The sequence below is a fragment of the Haliotis cracherodii genome, unplaced genomic scaffold (genome assembly GCF_022045235.1).
Source record: "Haliotis cracherodii isolate W230 unplaced genomic scaffold, xgHalCrac1.p SCAF_2, whole genome shotgun sequence".
Classification (NCBI taxonomy): Eukaryota; Metazoa; Mollusca; class Gastropoda; order Lepetellida; family Haliotidae; genus Haliotis; species Haliotis cracherodii.
Genome location: NW_027266275.1, coordinates 43280102 through 43302129, shown reverse-complemented (window position 1 = coordinate 43302129; position 22028 = coordinate 43280102). Strand labels below are relative to the sequence as shown.

General features: G+C 38.5%; 1 protein-coding gene across 4 annotated transcripts in view; it reads left to right on the top strand.

Moving 5' to 3' along the window:
- LOC139468132 (uncharacterized) overlaps positions 1-7604 on the top strand; it is a 28849-nt gene extending 21245 nt beyond the window's left edge. Inside the window, exons 2-4 of one of the 4 annotated variants that reach the window (XM_071249898.1) lie at positions 978-1069; positions 2903-3077; positions 5513-7604. In XM_071249898.1, the coding sequence (XP_071105999.1) occupies positions 978-1069; positions 2903-3077; positions 5513-5548 (303 nt within the window). In that variant the 3' untranslated portion in view covers positions 5549-7604. Of the gene's footprint in view, positions 1-977; positions 1070-2902; positions 3078-3645 lie in introns of all 4 variants that reach the window. The other 3 variants (XM_071249899.1, XM_071249897.1, XM_071249900.1) reach the window with 3 other exon arrangements.
- The last annotated feature ends 14424 nt before the right edge of the window (positions 7605-22028 follow it).

Here is a 22028-nt window from a genome sequence, read left to right as displayed (position 1 = left end):
TAAATCTTTCTACGATAGCTTGACTGCGGTAGGCCTCTCTTTCACCACGGACGATTTCAACATCGTGCTTTGTTAACAGTTTAGTTACCGATCCCATAAACTCGCAACCGGGATCTACTTGAAATAGCTTAGACCATTTTAGCGGTCCGCGTTTATATATGCGGCTCAGTGCATTAGCTACTTCTGTTGAATCTTTCGAGGTTAATGTCTCTGCCTCTTTGTATCGACTAGCCACATCCACTACTGTTAAAGCGTATTTATACGTTTTGCGTTTTACCTTATCGTGGGAAAGAAACAAGAGGTCAGCCTGATGAACTTCATTCGTTGTAAAAATATCAAACTTCTTCCTCGGTATATAACGCGGTGCCGGTAAATATATTTGCCACAACGCTTGTTTCTTAAACCAATCCTTGGCCACATCTTTAGATACCTTAGCCGCGGTGGCTAATTTTTTTATTGCTCCTATACCTTTCCAATATCCTCGTGGGCTGTAGTAAATTTTATTCATTATTAATTAATATTGATGTTTTGTTTAATACAACTCATGACTATCGTTGAATTGCATAGTCATTTTGGCATAAAAAATTCCCCTTGTAGTAGCAGTATAGGTAATAAATCCGGCTCCAGTAGAAGTGGTCCAGGCCCCCATTACCTATACTACTCCTCCTGATTGGTCCTTCCATTGGTCGGTCAAAGTTAGCGCAAGGTCGGTCTGACGTGACCCGTAATGGGATGTCCTCAGATCTTAGTTTAGCGGTAGCGAGAACTAAGATCTGATTTTAATGAGATTGTCTTCTTCTCCTCTAAAGATGTGGCACTGATTTCTAAGGTGCTTCCTTAAATATGTTGTTACAGATTGTGGTATAACATTTCACTGTAGTCCTCAATATTGGAATTTATGCAGAAAATACTTACATTTTATGCTGTAAACTATATATATATGATGAACTGCAGTGCTGTGGTACTTATTTTCACAGACCAAAGATGCAGTGATGGACGGTTATCTCTCGAAACAGACACCTAAAGAATCTCCGCTCATTACCGATGAAGGCCAGTTTAATCAACAGAGGTGGGTTTCTGTAAACATTTGTTACCTTTCATAAGCAGAGTCTGCAAAATTGAATTAAGAGATGGAGACAATAAGTACCCTAATAATCAACCAACATATATTTCATGTTTTACTACTTTCATTATGAGTAACCTCTAGTCAATCATTTACATTTTTTTAATTCTTCCCGCAACCATCTTGGCTTATTGATTGGCCAAGAAAATTCTTCAAACAATAAATTTATAGTCTTTCCAATATACCGGTAGGCATATAAAACCTATTTCAGGCGTTTACCTTCAGACATCATGAAGGAATGTTGTTTAGTGTAGTAAGTCAGCAATATTAAAGTTTATCATACCTGCTCGTCTGGAGCAGACAGATCAGTGGCTGAGAGAACAAGCTGATATCCAAAACTGTCAGGTTGTGATGAAATGCCAAGTCAGACATCATGATCACCCAATCCTTATAATTCCCGCAAATACCATACCTCTATCATATCATTGCTGTAATCCTGTATCTTGGCGGTACCCTATAAAACTCTCTCATTTAGTTGATAGAAGTCAAATGTTAATCATGAAAGTACTTATTTGGTGACTGTATTCCCAATAATACAGTGTTCCAAATTATAGAGGGCCCTGGGATCATTAAGTTTTGCTCCCATAGTATTTGAATGTAGAGGGCGCATAAGTCTCAATGTTGTTAATATTGACAACCCAACATTTAGGTTGGTTTGTAACTTGCACTCTGATTGGTCTGTTCGAGTGAGTAGAGTAGCAAATCAAATTGGCAAATGAAAATCAAGTGTGAGCAATTTGAGATCACAAGAACAACGGGAATGGATCCAGGGATTAGAGTAGGTTTACTGAAGTCTCTGGCAGGATTCTCTCTCTTTCTGTTTTTTTTTCAATATTTTAAATTTTAGTCCTGATTTGACCTTTACACTTCGACCATACTGAAAGCTCTTTTGGCTGTTACTTAGTAACTTAGTGAAAAGTAATGAGGTTTAGTGTATAGTTTGTTGATAGTGGAGCTGAGCACACATGTTATGTTTTTTGTGATATTTAAAATTTTGACCTTTAATTGACCTTGGCATTTAGTCTATTCATTCAAAATGCATTTTATTGCACTGTGAACATCATCGCCTGAGAAACCACAAGTCAAATAAAGATTAAACCTTGCATGCTTGTTCCCACCAATGACACCTGAATATGTTCAAATAATTCTAATACGATTTCCAGCATAGCCACAAATATTGCTGAGTGCAGCCTAAAGCTAAAAACATATTTTGAAAAATTTATTTATGGCCATGAATTTTAGAAAATCTTAAGCTCTTAAATTCTCTCAAAGTACTTATTTAGCTCTGGAAACTTTTTTTCATCTGAAATTGCCATCATGATAACATCATATTTTGTCCAAATATTAGATTTGTCCCCTTTGTTTGTTGACTTTTGAAACTGTTGACTACATATCCAGGTGAGCTACAGTGCTGTTGAACTATTTTCATTTTTTGGGGTCGGAATCATTTGGCCTGCACTCGTTAGTATACAGTAGTCAGTCTGCAACTTGGCCACTTTTCTCACACTTAAGTAGCACTTCTGTTTGTCTACAGAGCTGAAAAATGACAGCCAATATGTAAAGATGTTAAATCTGCTAAAACAGATTCTTAAGGACATGTCTAGTCCAGTAGACTCCATACATTTGGCATATCTGAAATCATTTTTGTTTGTACAAGTGAAATTAATATTACAATGGCCAAGGATTAGTAATAATCATATTATGGATCATGTGAGATTGCAGATGCAAATGAAATATCATCCCCTCTATTTGACACAAATGTTGTGTTACTGTTTTTAGATCAAGTAACAGCTCTTACCAGTACATGTCTACCTTGCCCAGAGAAGAAGGTGTGGTGTTTGGCGAGGTTGTCCACGACCCAAATTTTAAATACCGCATTTTGAAATCTGCTGGAAGTGCTCCTGTACATGTTGATCCCATACACAAAATCATGTACCCAGACCCCTGCCATCTTGTAGGTGCTTGCATCAACTAAACACCTTCAACCCCCATATATTTTGTGCTTCTCTCTCTCTTTATATTGGTACGGAGAATTCAATTACAAGTACCCACTGATGCTTTGCTATACTACTACTCAATAGACTATGAAATCTTTGATAATGTTTGCCATATTTTGAGGTACTTGTGTTTTGTGGTCAAGGTAAGATTCACTGCTGCTGTGGAAGCCATGACAGTGATGACCAGTTTAAGAATTATAACTGCAGCTGTGTACAGGAAAAGTGTGGATATTGTAGTTTAAAGAATTTTAATTTTATTTTGAAATTGTTCTTTGTACCATTTTACTGAATTAGTTTTTCATTTTCAAATCACATCAGTGTTTAAAATATAGCCTGCCTACCAGACTAAGATCATCAGGATTGCAAAGTCCTCGAAATTTCACAGATTCTCAACAATGATAAATAGTACATCTCAGAACAGTCAAATCAGGCCATCTTTACTGCATATTGGACGTTTCCCATACTATACTATGCTATGTATGAATTTGTCCAGACATCAGCTTATTGCTAATATCTAACTTTCAGGTGTCACTTACCCATGTTTCGAGTGAATGAAGAAGGGTTAAAAAATCGCTATAGAAATCGTCAAGAGTTAGCACCCCATTGTGACAAGGCTTTCGCCTTACTTTACCCTGGAAATGATAACTCTGATTACACCTGTGATGTGAACCAAAACAACAGGAGAATGAACATCATGTCAGATAAATATCATATTTTGAACAAAGTCAATGGTCCCTTCCATGTACAAGTATTAAGACAAACACCTGAATAAAATCACGTTCTATTATTCAGAACATTTTGTTTCCAAACTTTGTTTGATTATGATCAGTTTTTGTTATTGTCAGCAAGTTAACCAATGAGTCCATGATGCATATAGTTTTATCATGGATATTCTTTCGCACCTTTTGCTCTGCCATTGTATGTTTGGTTAATAGGGTCTTGCACTTCAATATTCTGTGACATGAGCAGAAAAGAACACATCTTAAGCTGGACTGTCTTGGTTTTGTTTGGACCACTCTAAGGTTGATTGTGTAAATGAAAACTATCATTCTTTTTTCAGACAAAATCATGAATCTCTATTGGCAAAGAGTTTAAGGAAAGGATTTGATTTTTCTCAGAATAGGAAACATAGGTTGGAGAATGAATCTATCCCCAATCTACCACCTCCTACAATCCTTGCCATCCAGCGAGATCATGTGTACAAAATCTTCCACCCATATGACTTCCATAGCTAGTAGCTGCATTTAAAACCTGTTGATTTTTGTTCTGTGTTGTTTTATGTGTGGAGTATCTTATCAACTTTATTTGAAATAGCAGCTAGAACAAAGTTTAACTTGTTTCCTGTTTATCAAAGGTAGTACTATAATATTAGATCTATTTCAGAATGGAAATGTTTAATTTGCAATATATCAGGTCTTTTATTTTTTATGTATTAATGAAAAAAGTAATGTGTTTTTATGTTTAGGAAAAGAACATTTATTTTCAATTATCGTATCTTATTGGAACATACTGTGCAATAAAGTTATAGGTCTTAAAGAGTGTACAGCCTACTGGTGGTTTGTGTGTTATTACGTTCTGTGCACATTCTAAAAGTCAGAAGACAGCCCTGAACCAGGTTGTGTACAGTACATTGATATCTTGTTCTAAAAGTCAGAAGACAGCCCTGAACCAGGTTGTGTACAGTACATTAATATCTTGTTAATGAAGACTTCAGTTTTTTGTAATAAAACTTGTGGTCTAACGAATGGAAACAGTAGATACCATGGGTTATATCCAACTAGTTCACAGCTCATTTCAAACGAGTGGTTTACGTAAAATAACTAAATTTTGGGAAGGAAACAAGTGGCATCTCTAGATTTCACTAGTCTAGATGAATAGACCAGTGGCTGCCTGGCCCTGATTATAGCAACAGGTTTCCAGTTATGAAATCAAGATTTGAATACTAATATAAACAAAAATTTGCCCAAGGTTGGAGATGAGGTCTCATACAGAAATAGGGTTTTACCCTGTACACACGGTCATGTTTACTTGTAAGGTGTTATATGCATGAAGAATATTTTAAGTAGGAAGAGAATGGGTCTATATAAACTATTTTCATTTATGGGTCACTCTCACTGCACTAGAGTAAATGTTGTGCTGTTCTATTTCTTTGCAGGAATCAAGGCAGGAATGGTCATAATTGTCATAAACATATCAACTACTCAAATGTAGCAAGTGATACGATATATCCAATTCTGCATCCTAAACCAGTCGTCAAAGTGCCTGTGCCAGATTTGCCATGTCGAAAACCACACTTCAAAGTCTAAAATATGTTGACCTTGCCAACTTGTTTGTATAAACGATCCTTTGATAAAGACAATATTGACTTTAACAATATTGTATGATTATCTAGGAGTGTTCTGTCATGGATTGGAAAGGAACGGAATAGACGTCAGTATGACCATAGTCGAGAAGGTCCCATTCTGCCCAATACTTGGACAAGTTTGAAAAAAGAACTTCAGTTTAGGGAGGCAACCACTTCACTGTTTGGAGCATCAGCTGTAAGGATGAAATTCAATTGTTAATCCTGAAATTCATACGAGACCTAGCATAGTATTAGTTTTGAGAACTTATGAATGTTCATGGGAACTTGTAAATTGCTAACCAGTTTGCTGTCACTTGTTATTGTGTGCAGTTCATTTCAGCAAAGGTGAACAATATTATATTTGCCTAGAACTATATTAACTCATCTAGTCACTACTTCAGCCCCAGAAAGGAAAAGATTTATGGACAAGTGACAAAAATGTATATGCAATGATTAAACAAGATATGGTTAAATATGATATGAATAAAAGACAAGTACTAAAGTACTGTAGTATCTTTATGTGACTGTTACCCCCAAGTATATCTCACCAATTTCATCTCTTCCACATCTGCCTCAACCTTGGTTATTTCTTTCCAAATCCTCACTGAAGCAGCAAATATCAAGTTTGCTGTAATCAAAAGTGTATTTTCCATGCTTGCACTATCTCTTCATTTTATTTCAACTTGTTTTTGGTTTATTGTGACTGTGTTCACGTTGGGTAATTTGGCAAATTGAACTAGATCTAAATAAACCGTATACATACCGGTATGTGTAACCAGGGTTCACTCTAAGAATCTTGTGTGAAAACTCCATATATTCCAGAGGTACACCCACTCTTGCCAATACAGCAGAATGTTAAAATGCCCCATTGTATTTGAAAATGTGGGCCTTTTTTCAAATTTAAGGGCTAAAAGCCCAAGGCCCCACCCTAGAATTATACCCAGAACTCTGTTACCTTTTCAATTACCCCTTCAAGAGTCAAGATTTTTGTAGAATAGATTGAGCAGCACATGATTTTTATTTGTTTATTCGGGTCTACATCGGGCAGATGTCCTCACCAGTCTGCTTTAGTTGACATGGTGTAACATGAGTTGGGGTGTTACATTCATAACCTGAATACATAAATTGTAAGAGTGATACCAAAGTTAATTTTTAACCTGGATTACAGTGTGTGAAAGGCATTTCTTCATATTCATTTCTATATATTTCACATGGACAAATGAAGTGTCAGGTTTATGAACTACCGGTACAATGTCAGGGGGGGCCTTTTGTCTGTGTATTCCTGTAAATTGTCCCATTTTCCAATGAAGACTTCCCCCTTTCCCCCATTATTTTTACATCACCTCTTGTGCAAACATTTGGTGTATATTTTGTCAAACAAATTCATGTCACTCTTCTGCATTCCAGCATGTTTGAAATGACTTCTAAGAACTAATATGTTTGAATAGTTTCATATGTTGCAAGAACATGAAAGATGCAAGACATTTGATTTGTGCATAATCTTACATATTTTACAAATACCTGGTTTCAGTTGAGTAAGTTGATACAGGCCCTATGTATTCCATATCTTGTTTTTTTTATAAGTATAAAGTTTTGCACAGATTTGATAAAGTAAACCACCATGATGATGGCCTTCGATAGTGTGCATATTTTGGTTTATATGAACATGCTGTTTCCTGTATTTTGTTGTGGATGAATCTATTCTAATGCGTGCTGTGTGATCTTACAAGGAATGTGATGTCGTTTACCTGTGTACCAACTGTAATATATTGTACAATGAAGTCACGTAAACAGTATAATAGTCATGTGTAAGTAAAGGAAAGGGAAGGATTATCTCAACCATTGAGAACATTTCGAGGAAATACAAACCATAGCAAGAAGTGGTCATAGCTCTTTAACTTGGAAGGATTTTTTTTAAATGCTACTGTTAAGGAATAAGTGAAACAAATCTCTGTGTATGACAGATTGTCAGTATAAACATTTCTAACTGTCTCTTTGCATTGCACTGCTGCTTACCATGGACAAAAGTATTGACCAGAAGCTTTCATATGCCACTGTTGCTATACTATACCTTGTCAGTATTACACTATTATTTGTTTATACAATATTTGCCTTTTATGTACTATTTAATAAAATATATTACTTGCACAATGATTGCGGTTGTTTTTTTAACTGTTTGGCAAACTACAATGATCCACACAGTTTTAACATAAATGCCCACTCAGACACAGTAGACTCCGAGCCTACCCGTCCTTGTTTTAGCCTCTTGATGGCAAGTGCCAGGTAGGGTTGCAACAAGTCTCATCTTTTAACATCCTTTTGATATGATGCAGTCAGGGATCAAACCCATGACTTTCCGCTCTCCAGGCAGACACTCTATCCACTATTCCGCGGAGGCGGTCTCTCTTAAAAAGCACAATTATATAACATAGTACTTAATAGCATGATTTAAAGATGCATCATCAGCAAGCTTTGTCTGATACAGTACACTTGACTTGATTAATATTTTGACTCTCGATTGATTGTTATTTTGAAGAATGTTCATGTATTTATGTACGTCTTTTGTACTTTTGTGACCTCATAGTATTACCACGATGTCACAGATCGAGATTTAGATATTTTTTGTCAGCTTCAGCTTCAAAATCAGTTATATATCTTTATTTAAAACTTTGAGCATGATTTTTTTGTTACCTTGCACCAATCTAATTTTTGTGGCAAGCGATTTCTTCTTTTTTTCAACAAGCTGAAGCAATATTCCATGGTCGGTCCCTAAATAACAGTTTTCTCTCATCTCTGGACATCTTTCATTGTGATAGAGGAAAAGATCACTGTGAAACTCTCACAAAACGATAAGAAAGCTGTCTCAAACATCAGGCAAGCAGGTAACTTAAAGTTGTAAGTGGCACAACTGTTGAAGTAAAAACAAAAGTCCAAAAACATGAAAAATCAAATTTCTTTAAGAAAATACACATATTAAAATCTAAATTTGCCCTGCACCTCTTCTTTTAGTGTGGAAACTGTTTCCTAACGTTTGACAAGAATTCAAATTATCATGGTAATAGGTCTCAAAAATTATTAACTCAAAAAATAAAAAAATAGTTGTTAAGAGTATATTTTTTAGAAAATCCAAATATTGAAATCAAACTTTGCACTTCACCTCAACTATTGGTATAGAAAATAAGCTCCGAAGGACGGATGGAACTCTTTGGTATAACCAGAGACCATATAATAGATATTATATGGTCTCTGGTATAACCATATACCCCCACCCTTTTAGGTTGGGGTATTATTAAATTGTGAAATCAATAAATAACCACATAAGATCTATGAACCATCAACAAATTATATTGAAATACACAGGTTAAGGTGCACAGTCATGAAAAGCAATACAATGGGTCAGCAATATTAAATATCAGGTCTAAGTCAGTTGCGGTAATTCCGTAACCCAAACGAATTCGTACCCTTACTGAAGAAAATTTGTAACCCTGAAAAAGAAACTTTGTAACTCATATTTCATATTTCTTAAGATTTTTTTTGAAACAATGTTATCATTGGATTATAGGTTTCCAAACATATTTCTGCAGTGCCCTCACGAAATGTCCGGAATTTGTCACAGGTGAATTGCTCCATTCTTGAATCCAGGAATCGGCGTTTGAAACATGCAGTAAAGTTGGTGTTTTCGTATAGGTATCCCATCTGCACTATAGTCCAGCCAAAATAACAAGGCACCCACCACAAATTGCAACAGACACTCAGAATTTATCCCTTTGTAACATATTAAAAGTCTACCAAAATCGGAGTGGTGGAAGACGGTCAAATTTAACACCAAAAGTCAGGGGGGTCAACGCCACTCTGAAGCACTCATGTGAGATTATGATCTTTTTCATTATTGTTTCAAGTGTGTCTTGATGCATATCAAATGAAAGCTCTCTTCATATGCTTTTTAGAAATATATACTTTGTCAATGTGAGATACATACATCTTGAGAAATACAAAAATAACCCCAGTATTAGTCTAACAAAAATAATTAAAAAATTAATAATGAGCAATATTATAAAAAAAATTGTTATAAAATTCAAAAGAAATGATTTTGTGTTATTGTTTTTAGAAGGTCATATTAAGTTTATCTCTCACGTTTAAATGTAAATATTCTGTACCTTTAAGAAATATACTCTTCAAAAAAAGAAACTTGACAGATGTAAAACCACTTTTTGCCAAATATCTAAAACACAGTGATCCCTCGCTATTGTGCTCTTCGATAAAGCACTTACTCGGTTACTACACACGGTTACGCATGGCTCCCAAAATTTATGTACACTTGTGATACTGAGAGTTTTACACAGACATGATTGTATTGTTGTTCGTTGTTCATTTGCACATACCGCTTCTCATTGCATCATCAACTGTTTATCGCTGAATGGAGTTCTAATAATCTGTTTGAAAACATCCGCCGCAAGTCCCGGAAATACGATTGTTCTGCTTGTTAACTTTTCACACTATACATCCTTTGATCTTAGAAGCGCATGCATGCAATAAAAGAGAACCACAAGCGAAGTTCATATTCTTAATTAGTGGGCAATCCAATTTGAGGTGACACTGTCAACTCACATGTAGTTGCTGTCACAACACGACGGTCATTCCTTTTGTTTCGGATCAAGTAACAGTATCAAACCAATTAATCTGGCTTGAATGTGTATCTATATTTGTATGAATGTGTATGAATGCCCACATGTAATAAATTCTAGTGCTGGTCAAAACTCTTGTTTTCCGTATTTTAATCAACATGACCAATCAATGCCACTGAAACACTCTGTACTTGCGTAATGAATTGTGTTTGGCTCTTCACTCATAGCTTCTGTTACTACCATTATCGATCGATATTTTCATGTAAGTAGAGTACTTTCACATTGAATGTGACAGTTAAGGCTTGTAAATAATAACAAACGGCGAAAACATAATGGATATATTTTTTACACTATGAACCGTAAACAACTTGTATCATTGCAATGTGCGAGACAAGGCTAAGATCGTGAGACTGGCCGAGCACGCTCCCCCGCCTCCGCCTCGGTTAAACGTCTCATCGTCTCTAACACCCACCAATTATTTGGACCCCATTGGTAGCGTTGTAGCGAGGGACCACTGTAATTACATGAAATGAAAACCAAATAAGTCAAACAGAAAGATGATGTGTCTATAATTCGCAAAAACACATGCAAAACACATAAACGTAGCGTTTGGGGATCAATTTTACAGCTTCATCCAAATGCAACTGCCTGTAAAAAACGTGTAGCACAGGATCCTGCATTTAGGCATGCAGGCCCCCCTGCTGAATGGGTATAAAAATCCACATCAACGGCTGTTCATACAGTCCTTATAACGGCAGTAGAGGCGGTGACAGAATGCCAAGACTGAATGCAGCTCAAAGGAACAACGCCATTGGGAGATTACAAGCTGGAGCAACTCAGCAAGAAGTGGCCAGGCACTTTGGCGTATCCAGACAGAAAATCTCCGCACTGTGGACCCGATACAACAACACCAACAGAGTTGACGACAGACCAAGGTCAGGAAGACCAAGGGTGACAACCCAAGCACAAGATCGATACATCCGGCTGCGACACCTCCGAGACCGCACTACCACAGCCACGTCTACAACCACACAGATCCCTTGGGTACGCATAATATCAGATCAAACGGTACACAACAGACTGAGGGAGGCTGGACTTTTACACGAAGACCTGTTCGACGTCATGTATTGACCCCACGTCATCTGGTGGACCGTCTGCTTTGGTGCCAACAGAGGGTTAGATGGGCACGTGCAAGGTGGAGAAATGTACTGTTTACTGACGAGTCCCGTTTTCTACTCACACATGCTGATAGGCGCGCACGTGTCTACAGACGTCAGGGTGAACGTTACGCCCCCAACTGTGTGCAGCAGGTTGTCCCATTTGCCGGCGGGAGTGTCATGGTATGGGCCGGAATTCATCACGGTGGAAGGACGCCTCTCGTGCATGTGGCAGGTGCATTGACAGGTGTGGGTTACAGAGACTTGATCCTACAGCCTTACGTTCTTCCTCACGTCAACGTTCATGGCGGAGAGTTCCAGCAGGACAACGCTCGACCGCATATTGCATGTGTTTGTCAGGACTTCTTACAGCACAACAACATCCAGACATTACTTTGGCCAGCCCGGTCATCAGATTTGTCCCCCGCACAACCGATACTGAAATTTTCTGTACCCCTGTGACATTAACTGTATCGAGTACGTGTGTCTGTCTAGGTGACACGATTAATGTTTTGAACATTGTGTACATTGATCTTCAAACAGTGTTTCAATTATGGTTTCTGTGTCCTATTTTGAAACAATCGCATTATCTTACATTTTGAAAGTCAGTGTCAAGTTTCTTTTTTTGAAGAGTATACAATTTAGTTTCGTGTAAGTATAAGTGCTTCATCATCAAAAATGAAAAAATGTTGACTGCAGTTATTGAAGTTTCGTCTCGATAATAACTGTCTTTATGATCAATAGGATGCGGTTCAAGTGTTTCAAGTTCTTGCACATTCAATCAGGATAAAATTCACATTATTAAGTTCCACTTTATCTTGTTCAAAAGGCATTCTGAATTGTCTCTTTGCTGGAAGAAGACTAATGTTGTTCGTTACTGAGACCAGGAAGCTGGGCATTCAAGCAAGCACGTCAATGACATCCACCACACAAATGTGTACATCTCAATCCATGTTTCTCACAGCTACATCACTGAGAATTGCACATGTTAGATTTACAGTTGCATTTGATGATGTTGAGCAATTCTTCTGGTGGCAAATCTGTCTGTAAGGGCATCATTTTGTTGCCAACTGCCTTCCAACCCCAGTCTTTAGGATCTAGTCCAGCTGTTTTCCCTTTTCATTCTAGGACTTGGAAGTAAACCTACGAACTGTGATACTTAATTGCAGCTGATGTTGGTGGTAGACTCTGGGGATGAACATGGACATGGCTTGAGGCAACCTTCTCACAAAAACGCTGATGTCTTAACCTATCAAGTCTTTCATCGATTGACCGTTCAACAGACACACGATAGCTTTCTCTCCAGCTTTGATGATTTGCTCTGTTGTTATTTCCTCAACTGGATTATCAAATACTTCCACTATCTCCCTGAATGATTCATTTCCTTGAAACTTCAAGGAAACAGCTTTTCTAACTCCATGCACCCTCGATGTTGTGTCACATTCCAAAACTGAGTGGAGGAACAACAAATTCTGACATAGAATATTGCGAAGCTTCTCCTTTGTTTCACTGATGTTCCAGAACTGCAATGCTTTGGTAGAACTCTTCGTGGACATTGATTGTAGGAAGATATCTTTTGATTCGATATTGACATTATGGCAGAGTAAAACTAGGAGATCGGTATCATCGCCTATGACAACTATAGGTACTGTGATGCCATTGAGACAGCTGTCTGCACTATCGAGACGTCAGCATCTCCTGTTGCATGGATTGTCTTGCATCCATCTTCCTGTAGGCATTCACTCAGCATCTTGATGAACTTTTCTTTGTTTTCAACATTTGCAAGGAAGGATTCTTTGTTTGACTATAAGATCATGTCACTGTCAAATTTCACTGTGCTGTCCACAATGGTTTGAGACATTTGCAATACATGTTGCACAAATGAGAATAAGTGACTGCGCGGCCAAGGCAAACAGTGAAGCATCGCTCCTCTATCAAGTACATACCAAATATTGTATGGAGGTCCAAGGGTATCAGCATCCTATAAAGAGGAGATGAATGCAGGTTTGTTGGCTTCTTTTAAGAACACAGCTGAATCAAAGAGAGCAGGTGGATAACTGCAAAGTTCAAACTTCAGCAATGTTCCAAGTTCTTCTGTTGAGCTTCCAGCTGCTGTCAAAAACCTCTGGAAAATAGCACTAGGTCCACATAACCAGAGACCATATACCGGTATATGGTCTCTGACATAACTGATCTCTTGGTTGTCAAAGTGCTCTGCATTCATTGTCACGCCTTGTTCTTTCTTTCTGAACATGTGCTCTGCTGTATTCTTGTCGGTCATAGAGCATAGAGCATGTACAGATTTACTTGCTGTGACACCATTTGCAATATTTCTGAGGTCAGGATCTGGCTGAAAGGGGTCTCTGTCCTAAAGGAAGCTGAGGAGTTTACATGCATCATTTTTGTCTCATTATTGTCTGGCACTTGACATGTCCTCATGATGATCAGAATTTCTGTTTCCATCATTAGTTAATTCTCCCTTGGCATTACTGATCTCTGTGCATGAAGGCATTGACATGAGCCATACCAGCCTTTGAGTTTCAGACATCCCTGATCCTCTAGTCAGTCCACCGCTTGTCTTGACAGTCCTCATTAGAACTTACTTGATGACAAGATCTGTGGAAAGGCCTTCCCAGTAGCGATCGGTGCATCGTACAACATGGTGCCCACAACTGTGGATCCACAACTGTGCAGTTCTGATGTCTCTCATGGCATTCTTCTCCATATCTACCCTTTGTTGTATACTCTGCAGAGAAGCAGATGAAGAGACCTCACTGACAGACAAAGACTTGCTCATGAGTTCATCATATAGAACGGTTGCCCTTTGTATATCCTCATCATCTGTGTCAGGAAGAGAGCTCGCAATTGGTTCATCAGGAAGAGTAACTCCAAACGTTCTTGAAACCAACATTGCATTAAGGGCTGTATCAATCAGAAAGGGTGCTCGCATAGCTCTTGCTACTGCTTTTCCAGCCAGAATATGACTGTATTACTGGCATATATCTCCTCAAGTAACTCAGGTAGACCTGATTCAGACATAGTGACATACATCCCAAGAAACTCATCTGAGTGTGCACCCCCTAAGTCTCAGAACTACTTGATGAAGGTTCACTTGTAACTATCATTGTAGCTTTCCACCATAAAGGTTGGTCAAATGTGATGATTGGTGTCACATTGTAATTGATTGCCTGTTTGCTGACAAATGTCAACGTGGTGTATATAAAAGAGAGATCACTAGGATTCATGTCAATCATGGGTAGATATACTACTGATGCTTGTCCTGGATGACTTCCATGATGAATAGCTTGCATCATGCCTGACCAGGAAGGCCTGGTAGGTCGGAGAAGCCAAGCACTCTTCCATAGTATGTCAATGCTTGAAGTTGGATCCTCTGCAGCTATGTTGATGATAGGATGGTACTTCAGATGTTGAAATCCTGAGGTTGGAGGTTGGTAAAAGTGGATCTTGATCCTACTTATGGCAGCGATATCATCTGCTGTTACATCATTTCTTGGTATTGGTCGGAATATTCTGCTTGTCGGTGTAACGGTGGCAATAATACCCATTCCATGAAAGGTGTTAAATCCATCTAATGTTCTTACATTGTGGTCCACATTATCAGCCGAGTACTGAACAAATTTCTCAGAAGAGAAGTCTGTAATGTCTGATTGAATGCAGCGCTGTATTCAATCTTCTTTACCTCTATGTAAGAACAACAGAATCCAAGATCATGGAGTTGATCAACAAGGGATCTTGAGGCAAATCGGCGATGAAGATCTATTCCAAGTCCAAGCTGAAGAGGTGCTCGGGGAAGACAAGGTCGTGTTGCTTGCACAATTGCCTCACCAATAGAAGCAAGCCTCAGGTCTGTATCTTTACCGTCAAGAAGAGTTTCAAGAAACAGTCTCACAGATGCAGGAAGATACTGCAGATTCTCTTGAATGTCTGACACTTCATGTGGTGATGGGTAGAAACTATCAGGCACTGTCATGGATTAATGAGCATTTTTAATGAGCTTTGATGCTGTCTCATTGAGTCTCATTTTTTCCTTTTCAGTATCTTGTTTCTTTGGAATACCATAGTGATCATGTAAAATGCTGGATGCTGTAGTTCTGAATGTGATAATGTTGTGTTTGCCATTGACTTCTGAAATCAGTATTTTATCTCCAAAATGGCTTTGGAGTCTCTGTTTCATAAATGTGAAAGAGTAGGCATCCCAGTCAGTACCATCCAGCCAGTCTTCCATCTTTGAAATGAGGTCCTGAATGGTAATCTGCTCATCATCATATTCTTCCAGATACTTCACTACATAGTTGAAAGCATCTATTTTCTGGGAATTGTTGTGTCTGCCTAGTTTTGACTTCTAACACTCATCCTCATCATTGCATGCATGAAAGCGAGGGATGCTTTTGTGAGTCCTGAAGTTAACACTGCAAGACTGTTGGTATACAGCATCAGAAGTCTCGCTTTAACCTTGGTAGACCAAATGTCATTACACATAGTACACATGTTTTCAATGTTTTCTTGAAACGTTTTGGGCCACACTGGGATAACATCATATCCTCTCTTTTTTTGCCAGAATATTTGGCTCATTGTCCACAGAAGATGCTGTCAGTTCTAAAAGAAAATACAATGATCTTGAGAGAGCGTGATGTCATTTTTTTTGGCCAGCAAGAATGTCTCTTTGGTTAATATATTTCCTTCAGCATTTGATATGAACAATTTGTCCTGTCTGCACAATCAAAGATTCACCACGTACTTGACTTGCCAAATTAAAGTCATCCCACCCCTTCTCACGTAACACCACTGTTGCCTCACCATTATTCAAAGGCATTATACAGAGAACACATTCCTCTATGGTGTACCATGAAGCTGAAATATTTTGAAAAATATGGATAAAAGGCAACAAAAATGTACATAGTATATTTATTTAATATAAAAAAAATCTTGAGCATCTATGATTCACATTTGTGTAAAAAGAGATTCAATCTCATTAATTGCAAACAAATTCGAATTGAAATCCTCAGTTAATAAAAGTTGTTCTCAGGAAGATAGTATCTTAAGGAAAAGTTTGACAGGTGGCACCTACAAAATCTTCATGCTTTCTTTGTAAATTATTCGTTTTATATAGATATTTACAAAGGATGTGTTATCTCTTTTAATGCACAGACATTATATCTCTTCATAATCCAAGTTTACTCACCTTTAATCCATGATATGTGTGACAAAACATCAAAATTAGGCCATAGTTATGACCTTGTTTGGGTTTCTATGTCGAGGGCAATGGCACTTTCTGTACTACTTGTAAAACAAGTTTTTGTAGGTGAACAAAATGACCAAACACCAAGTGACTTCACCTTGATATATTAAGTCATTTTGTTGTTTTTTAAATTCAATTTCATATTATTGAAATGTTAATGTTATGTCACATTAGTTTTGCTCCCTTATTCTATTAAGAATTAAATACCTCAATATGTTTTTGTACATCAAAATTGTGTTGTTTCTTTAATTCTCAAGATGTATATATCTCAAATTGACATCGTATATATTTCTGAAAAGCATACGAAGAGAGCTTTCATTTGATATGCATCATGATACAATTGAAACAAAAATGAAAAGAATATCATAATCTCACATGAGTGCTCAACATTCCGATTTTGGTAGACTTGTTATATGTTACAAAGGGATAAATTCTGAGTGTTCATTAGTTGAAATCGTTTCTGTTGCAATTTGTGGTGGGTTGGGTCTATTTTTGGCTAGATTGACTGGACTACTAGGCAAGTTGATAGACACAAGTCAGATGAGCATCCATCTATGCAATTTGGATATGGTGACATGCATCAACCAAGTCAACGAGCCTGATCACCCAGATCCTGTTAGTCGCCTCTTACGACAAGTATGGGTTGCTGAAGATCTCTTCTCTTCCCGGGTGTCATATCGTAGAAGGAAGGTCTCCATTCGCACTCGTATCGCACTTATATAGGAATGGCCAGCCTTCTCGAACATGCTGCTTTGAAGCGTGGAGAATGTGTTTACCGAAAGTCAATAACAGTTAACAAGCCAAGCTCCTCGCAGTGACACTCTCTCTACCGGGAGGGCAACAAAGGTGTCAAGTACTGAGACGAAGTTTGAATTATATACAACCAAGGGAGGTCACACTACATCAAGGTCACTCCTACAACTTGATATTCTACCAGCATCGCAATGAAATTGCTGCCACAAAAATCATAAGAAATAAACATATTGACAAGCAAAAATATGAACACGATTCTGAGCGACACTGTTGACACTGCCAGACTATCTCCCACAATCCAGGGGAAACACCTTCCCAATTCCCAAGCATGGATCAATACAGAATAATGTTCATGATTTCTTAGAGTGAGTGAGTGGTTTAACGCCGCTTTTAACAGTATTCCAGTCAAATCACGGCGTGTCAGCTTAATGTGGGAGGAAAGGCCGAAGTGATGCAGGTCTCAGACGTTTACCACTTCGGTGAAACCCACGAGCACGGGTATGGTGCTGACAAACCTAGAAACATAATCGGGGCGCACGGGGATTCGAACCCACAATCATAGGTTGCACAGCGAATCGCGGCGCCTTAGACGACTGGGCCACCCGTGCCCCCGATTTCTTAGACACTTAAATTGTGCATCATGGTTTTAGTGTTGGCATGTAACAATTGTTATATTTGGGACAACACAATCTTAGTAAAGTACAGATAATCATACTTTTTTGGGTTGAGTCTCATCCGGAATTCGAACCCACACTACCAGAGTGAGGCACCTAATCGACAGCACACAAAGTCAGCGGTCTAACCGGAGGCTAATGTGGAGGTTGTTTGTTTTGTTTGTTGTTTAACGCCCACTCAGCAATATTCCATCAAGATGACGGCGGTCTGTAAATAATGGCATTGTGTATTCATACATTGGCATATCTGTGAGAAGATATCTTCACTACAAACCAGCACAGTGAACAACAAGAGGGAAGGCCCACCTCAACGATTTAACCTCTTCTGTAAAATCATACATTACAAAGAGAATGAGCGAGCGGCTCGAAATAGAGTATCAAAAAATGAGTTATAAAAGAAGCTGGTTAGGGAGGCGCTATAATATTATGGACATTAACTATTACCAAAAGCCCTCATTAGACATCTTCAAAGATTAATTTTATAACATAAACCTTTAGGACAGTTCAGAGCTAACTGTATTACTGAATCATAAAAAAAGATTAATATGTTCACATTCTGAGGATATTTATTTAATTATGAATCAAATGAAAGTACATATTATCCCCACCCTATGATAAACAGACAGATTGTATACATTTGTTATGAAGAGAATAATACATTTATGCCAATAGTATTCGCCCTTGGGTCCAGCCTTGCCTCTGGAAACCTAGATCCAGGATTATAACATGGAAATGGTTCAGATCTTTATGCTACATTTGTATTTAGAGAAGTGCACGTTTATGCTGCCAGATTTGCCATCCACCCCTTTTAAATGCGGACAGTCAAAATTACGAAATATTTGCAGTATTATATACATGTACAATGCAAATGTATATATTGTCATGATTGCGTAAAATATCCAGGTGAGCAATACAGGCCCTATGGGATTCTGCATAAACTCTTTATTGAGGGAGGTCTCTTATTTCCAGCCTCTCTCCCATCATCTGACAAAACACAGAATAAACTTCATCATCATCCAAGAACTGCCTCATGTTATAACTAGCAGCCCAGAATGGCGCCCAACGTGCGGCTGCTAGTTAATCAACATCATCACTTGCACAGTGTGAAGAGGCAGTTCACCATTTATCAGATGGCAATTCAAGAGTTCGTGCAGTTTCCAAGGACCATCAGATACATTTTCATTGATGGATAATAAATTCAACATGATACAGACTGTGATTAATGAAGCGTATGAACCTTACAACTTGTGCTTCCCAAATTCAGGACTTGTGTGAGCTTTGACAATAGAGCCTGAATACCCGATCTGTGATCTACATATTATATTTCTATCAACTGCATGCATAATATATATTCCTAATTGCAATATCCAATTTGCAATATAATCATGTGATACATATTATATGTTTACCATGTTTACATTTGTTTGAATTAATAATGATACCGATTTTTACAAAGTATTGATTCTAGTACAGATTCTCTTTTTACCACATTTTTATGTCAACAGTGTTTATTTAAACTATCAATATAGAGTAGATTTATATTCACCTCATTGAAAACAAATATGTTCTTAAAATATTAATTGGAATTCATTTCTATTCAAAATCTCAGCACTAATCAAAATTTCAGGTTAATATTAAGTGTAGCTAGGAATTATTTGACTTTGATTCCAATTTAATGTTTCGCATTATCTAGCTTTTAACTAAAACAGTGCAATTTCAAAATCGAAAGGTTTTTTTACTTCATCTTTTCAGTCAATACTTTTCAATCTGTTTCGAACTCTATCCTCAGTACTTTTTGCATGTTGTTCCTGTCGTCGCAAACCACAAACATGTTTACCCTACCCTAAGTATTTTGTCTTGTCTTGTGTTTCTTCATTTCATCATCCATAGCAGATCTTTATCTGTTTGCAATATATACTCACACGCAAAAGATACGCAAGTCGAGTATGCAGTATACATGTTATTTATTTTCAACAATTAAAAACAAGAAATACTAATAGGGCAAGATTGACAAAAATTTGACTGGAGACAGTTTAATGGATTAAAAGGCAGATGACATAATTGGTTTTTTTTTCAAATGTTAAGGGCTTACACAGTTTCGGGTCAATACCCAAACTGTCAGTCAATACCTGGTGTGACCACCATTAGCATTGATCACTGCCACACATCTCCTGTACATTGAGTGGATCAGACGATTTGTGAAGGCCCTAGGGATCCTCCTGCACACATCCAGAGCAGCTGTGCGTAGTTCATCGGCAGTTGTAGGGACTGGGCGCACATTGTGCAGACGCCTTTGAACCTCATCACACAAGTGTTCGATGGGGTTCAGATCAGGGCTGAGGGCCGGCCACGGTAGAACACGGATGTTGTGTTGTTGCAGAAAGGCCATGGTAGCTCTGGCAACATGGGGACGAGCGTTGTCCTGCTGGAAAATGTGTTGTTGATGTTGTGCAAAAAATGGAACAACGTGGGGTCTGATCACTTGGTCGATATACCGCTGAGCAGTGACGCCGCGTCCCCGACCTTGACCAACATTCAGAAAGCACATGGGTCAAAGTCTCGCATTAAGTCCAATTCCTGCCCATATCATGACGCTAGGTCCACCCCATGGATCCCTTTCCACAACGTTTCTGTCTTCATGGGAGACACAAAAGCAACTTTCATCAGAGAAGATGACACGCCTCCACTCACGATGACGCCAATTGCGATGACCCTGTGCCCACTGAAGTCGTGCTTTTCGATGCCGTGGTTGGAGAACAGGACAACGGGCTGGTCGGCGACATCTGAGGTTGTTGGAACGGAGACGTCGGATCACAGTGTCCCGGCTAATGTGTCGATTATGTGTTCCTATGGTCTGTCGAGCACTTTCACTTGCAGTTAGGAACGGATGTCGCTGGTGTTGACGGGTAATCTGCCGATCTTGAGGAGGTGTGGTGACCCTAGGACGACCGCTCCGAGGAACGTCATCTGTGGTCTGTGTAGCATTGTATCGATGCAGGAGACGGTAAATTGTGGTTATGTTAACGTTGAAATGACGGGCAACATCTTGGACAGACACTCCAGCTTCCAAACGTCCGATAGCCTGGTTTCGCTGAATTGGAGTAAGGCGTGGCATTGTTGTCCAAGGAGTGGTAGGTCCAAGAATCGGCCACAGTTTTATACCCACTACAGTTCGTGACAGTTCGTGCATTTTCGATTTCGCGAGAAATGGGTGCACATTTTCATTTAAATGGTGCGTTTCGGCGATTCGTTTTTTGTGTTGCGTTTTTACTCGGGGCTTCCAAAATGCAACCAAAAATATTGATAACACCATCAGGCTTCACTACATGCTAAAACTCGTATCAATTCATGGTTCCGTGTTTGTTACCTATTTGCTTAAAACTACTTGCGTTTCTATTGCGTGTGAGTATATGAACACCATCAGTGACTTATACCGACACTGATATCTTGATATCGCCAGTGTCTCCCTCAATTGCATATCTCATATCTATTATCTCAAGTAACAGTACAGTTGTGATGCGAGATATTTGTATAGTTTCCTTGAACATGTAAGTTACATGTGTGACAGTGGAGTTCAGTCAGTATCTACTCTTTTACATTTACTAACTGAATGTTCAATTCACTTATAGTTGCATCTTATTATTATGTTTTATTTCTAACAGTTGTCTGGTCTGTAATACTTGTAGTTACTAATTGTATCTGTGATGACTATAGTTGTCTCCAGGGTAGTCTAACCACGTCTTTGCTTCCTGGATGATTTCATTTCCATTGGGGGCCGGTCGGGTAGCCTAGTGGTTAAAGCATTCACTCGTCACGCTGGAGACCCGGGTTCGATTTTCCACATGGGCACAATGTGTGAAGCCCATTTCTGGTGTTCCCCGCCGTGATATTCCTGGAATATTGCTAAAAGCGGCCTAAAACATACTCACTGACATGACGGCATGGGACAGGACTGTGGCACTTCTTCGGACATGGTTTAACTGGCCGAGAATGATGTGTATGTGTATGTGTATTTGTATGTGTATGCTTCGTAAAGCTCCTAGCCTCAAATCACTCAACCTGTGGAGTTGGTGTGCATCGACTATCTCAGCTTGG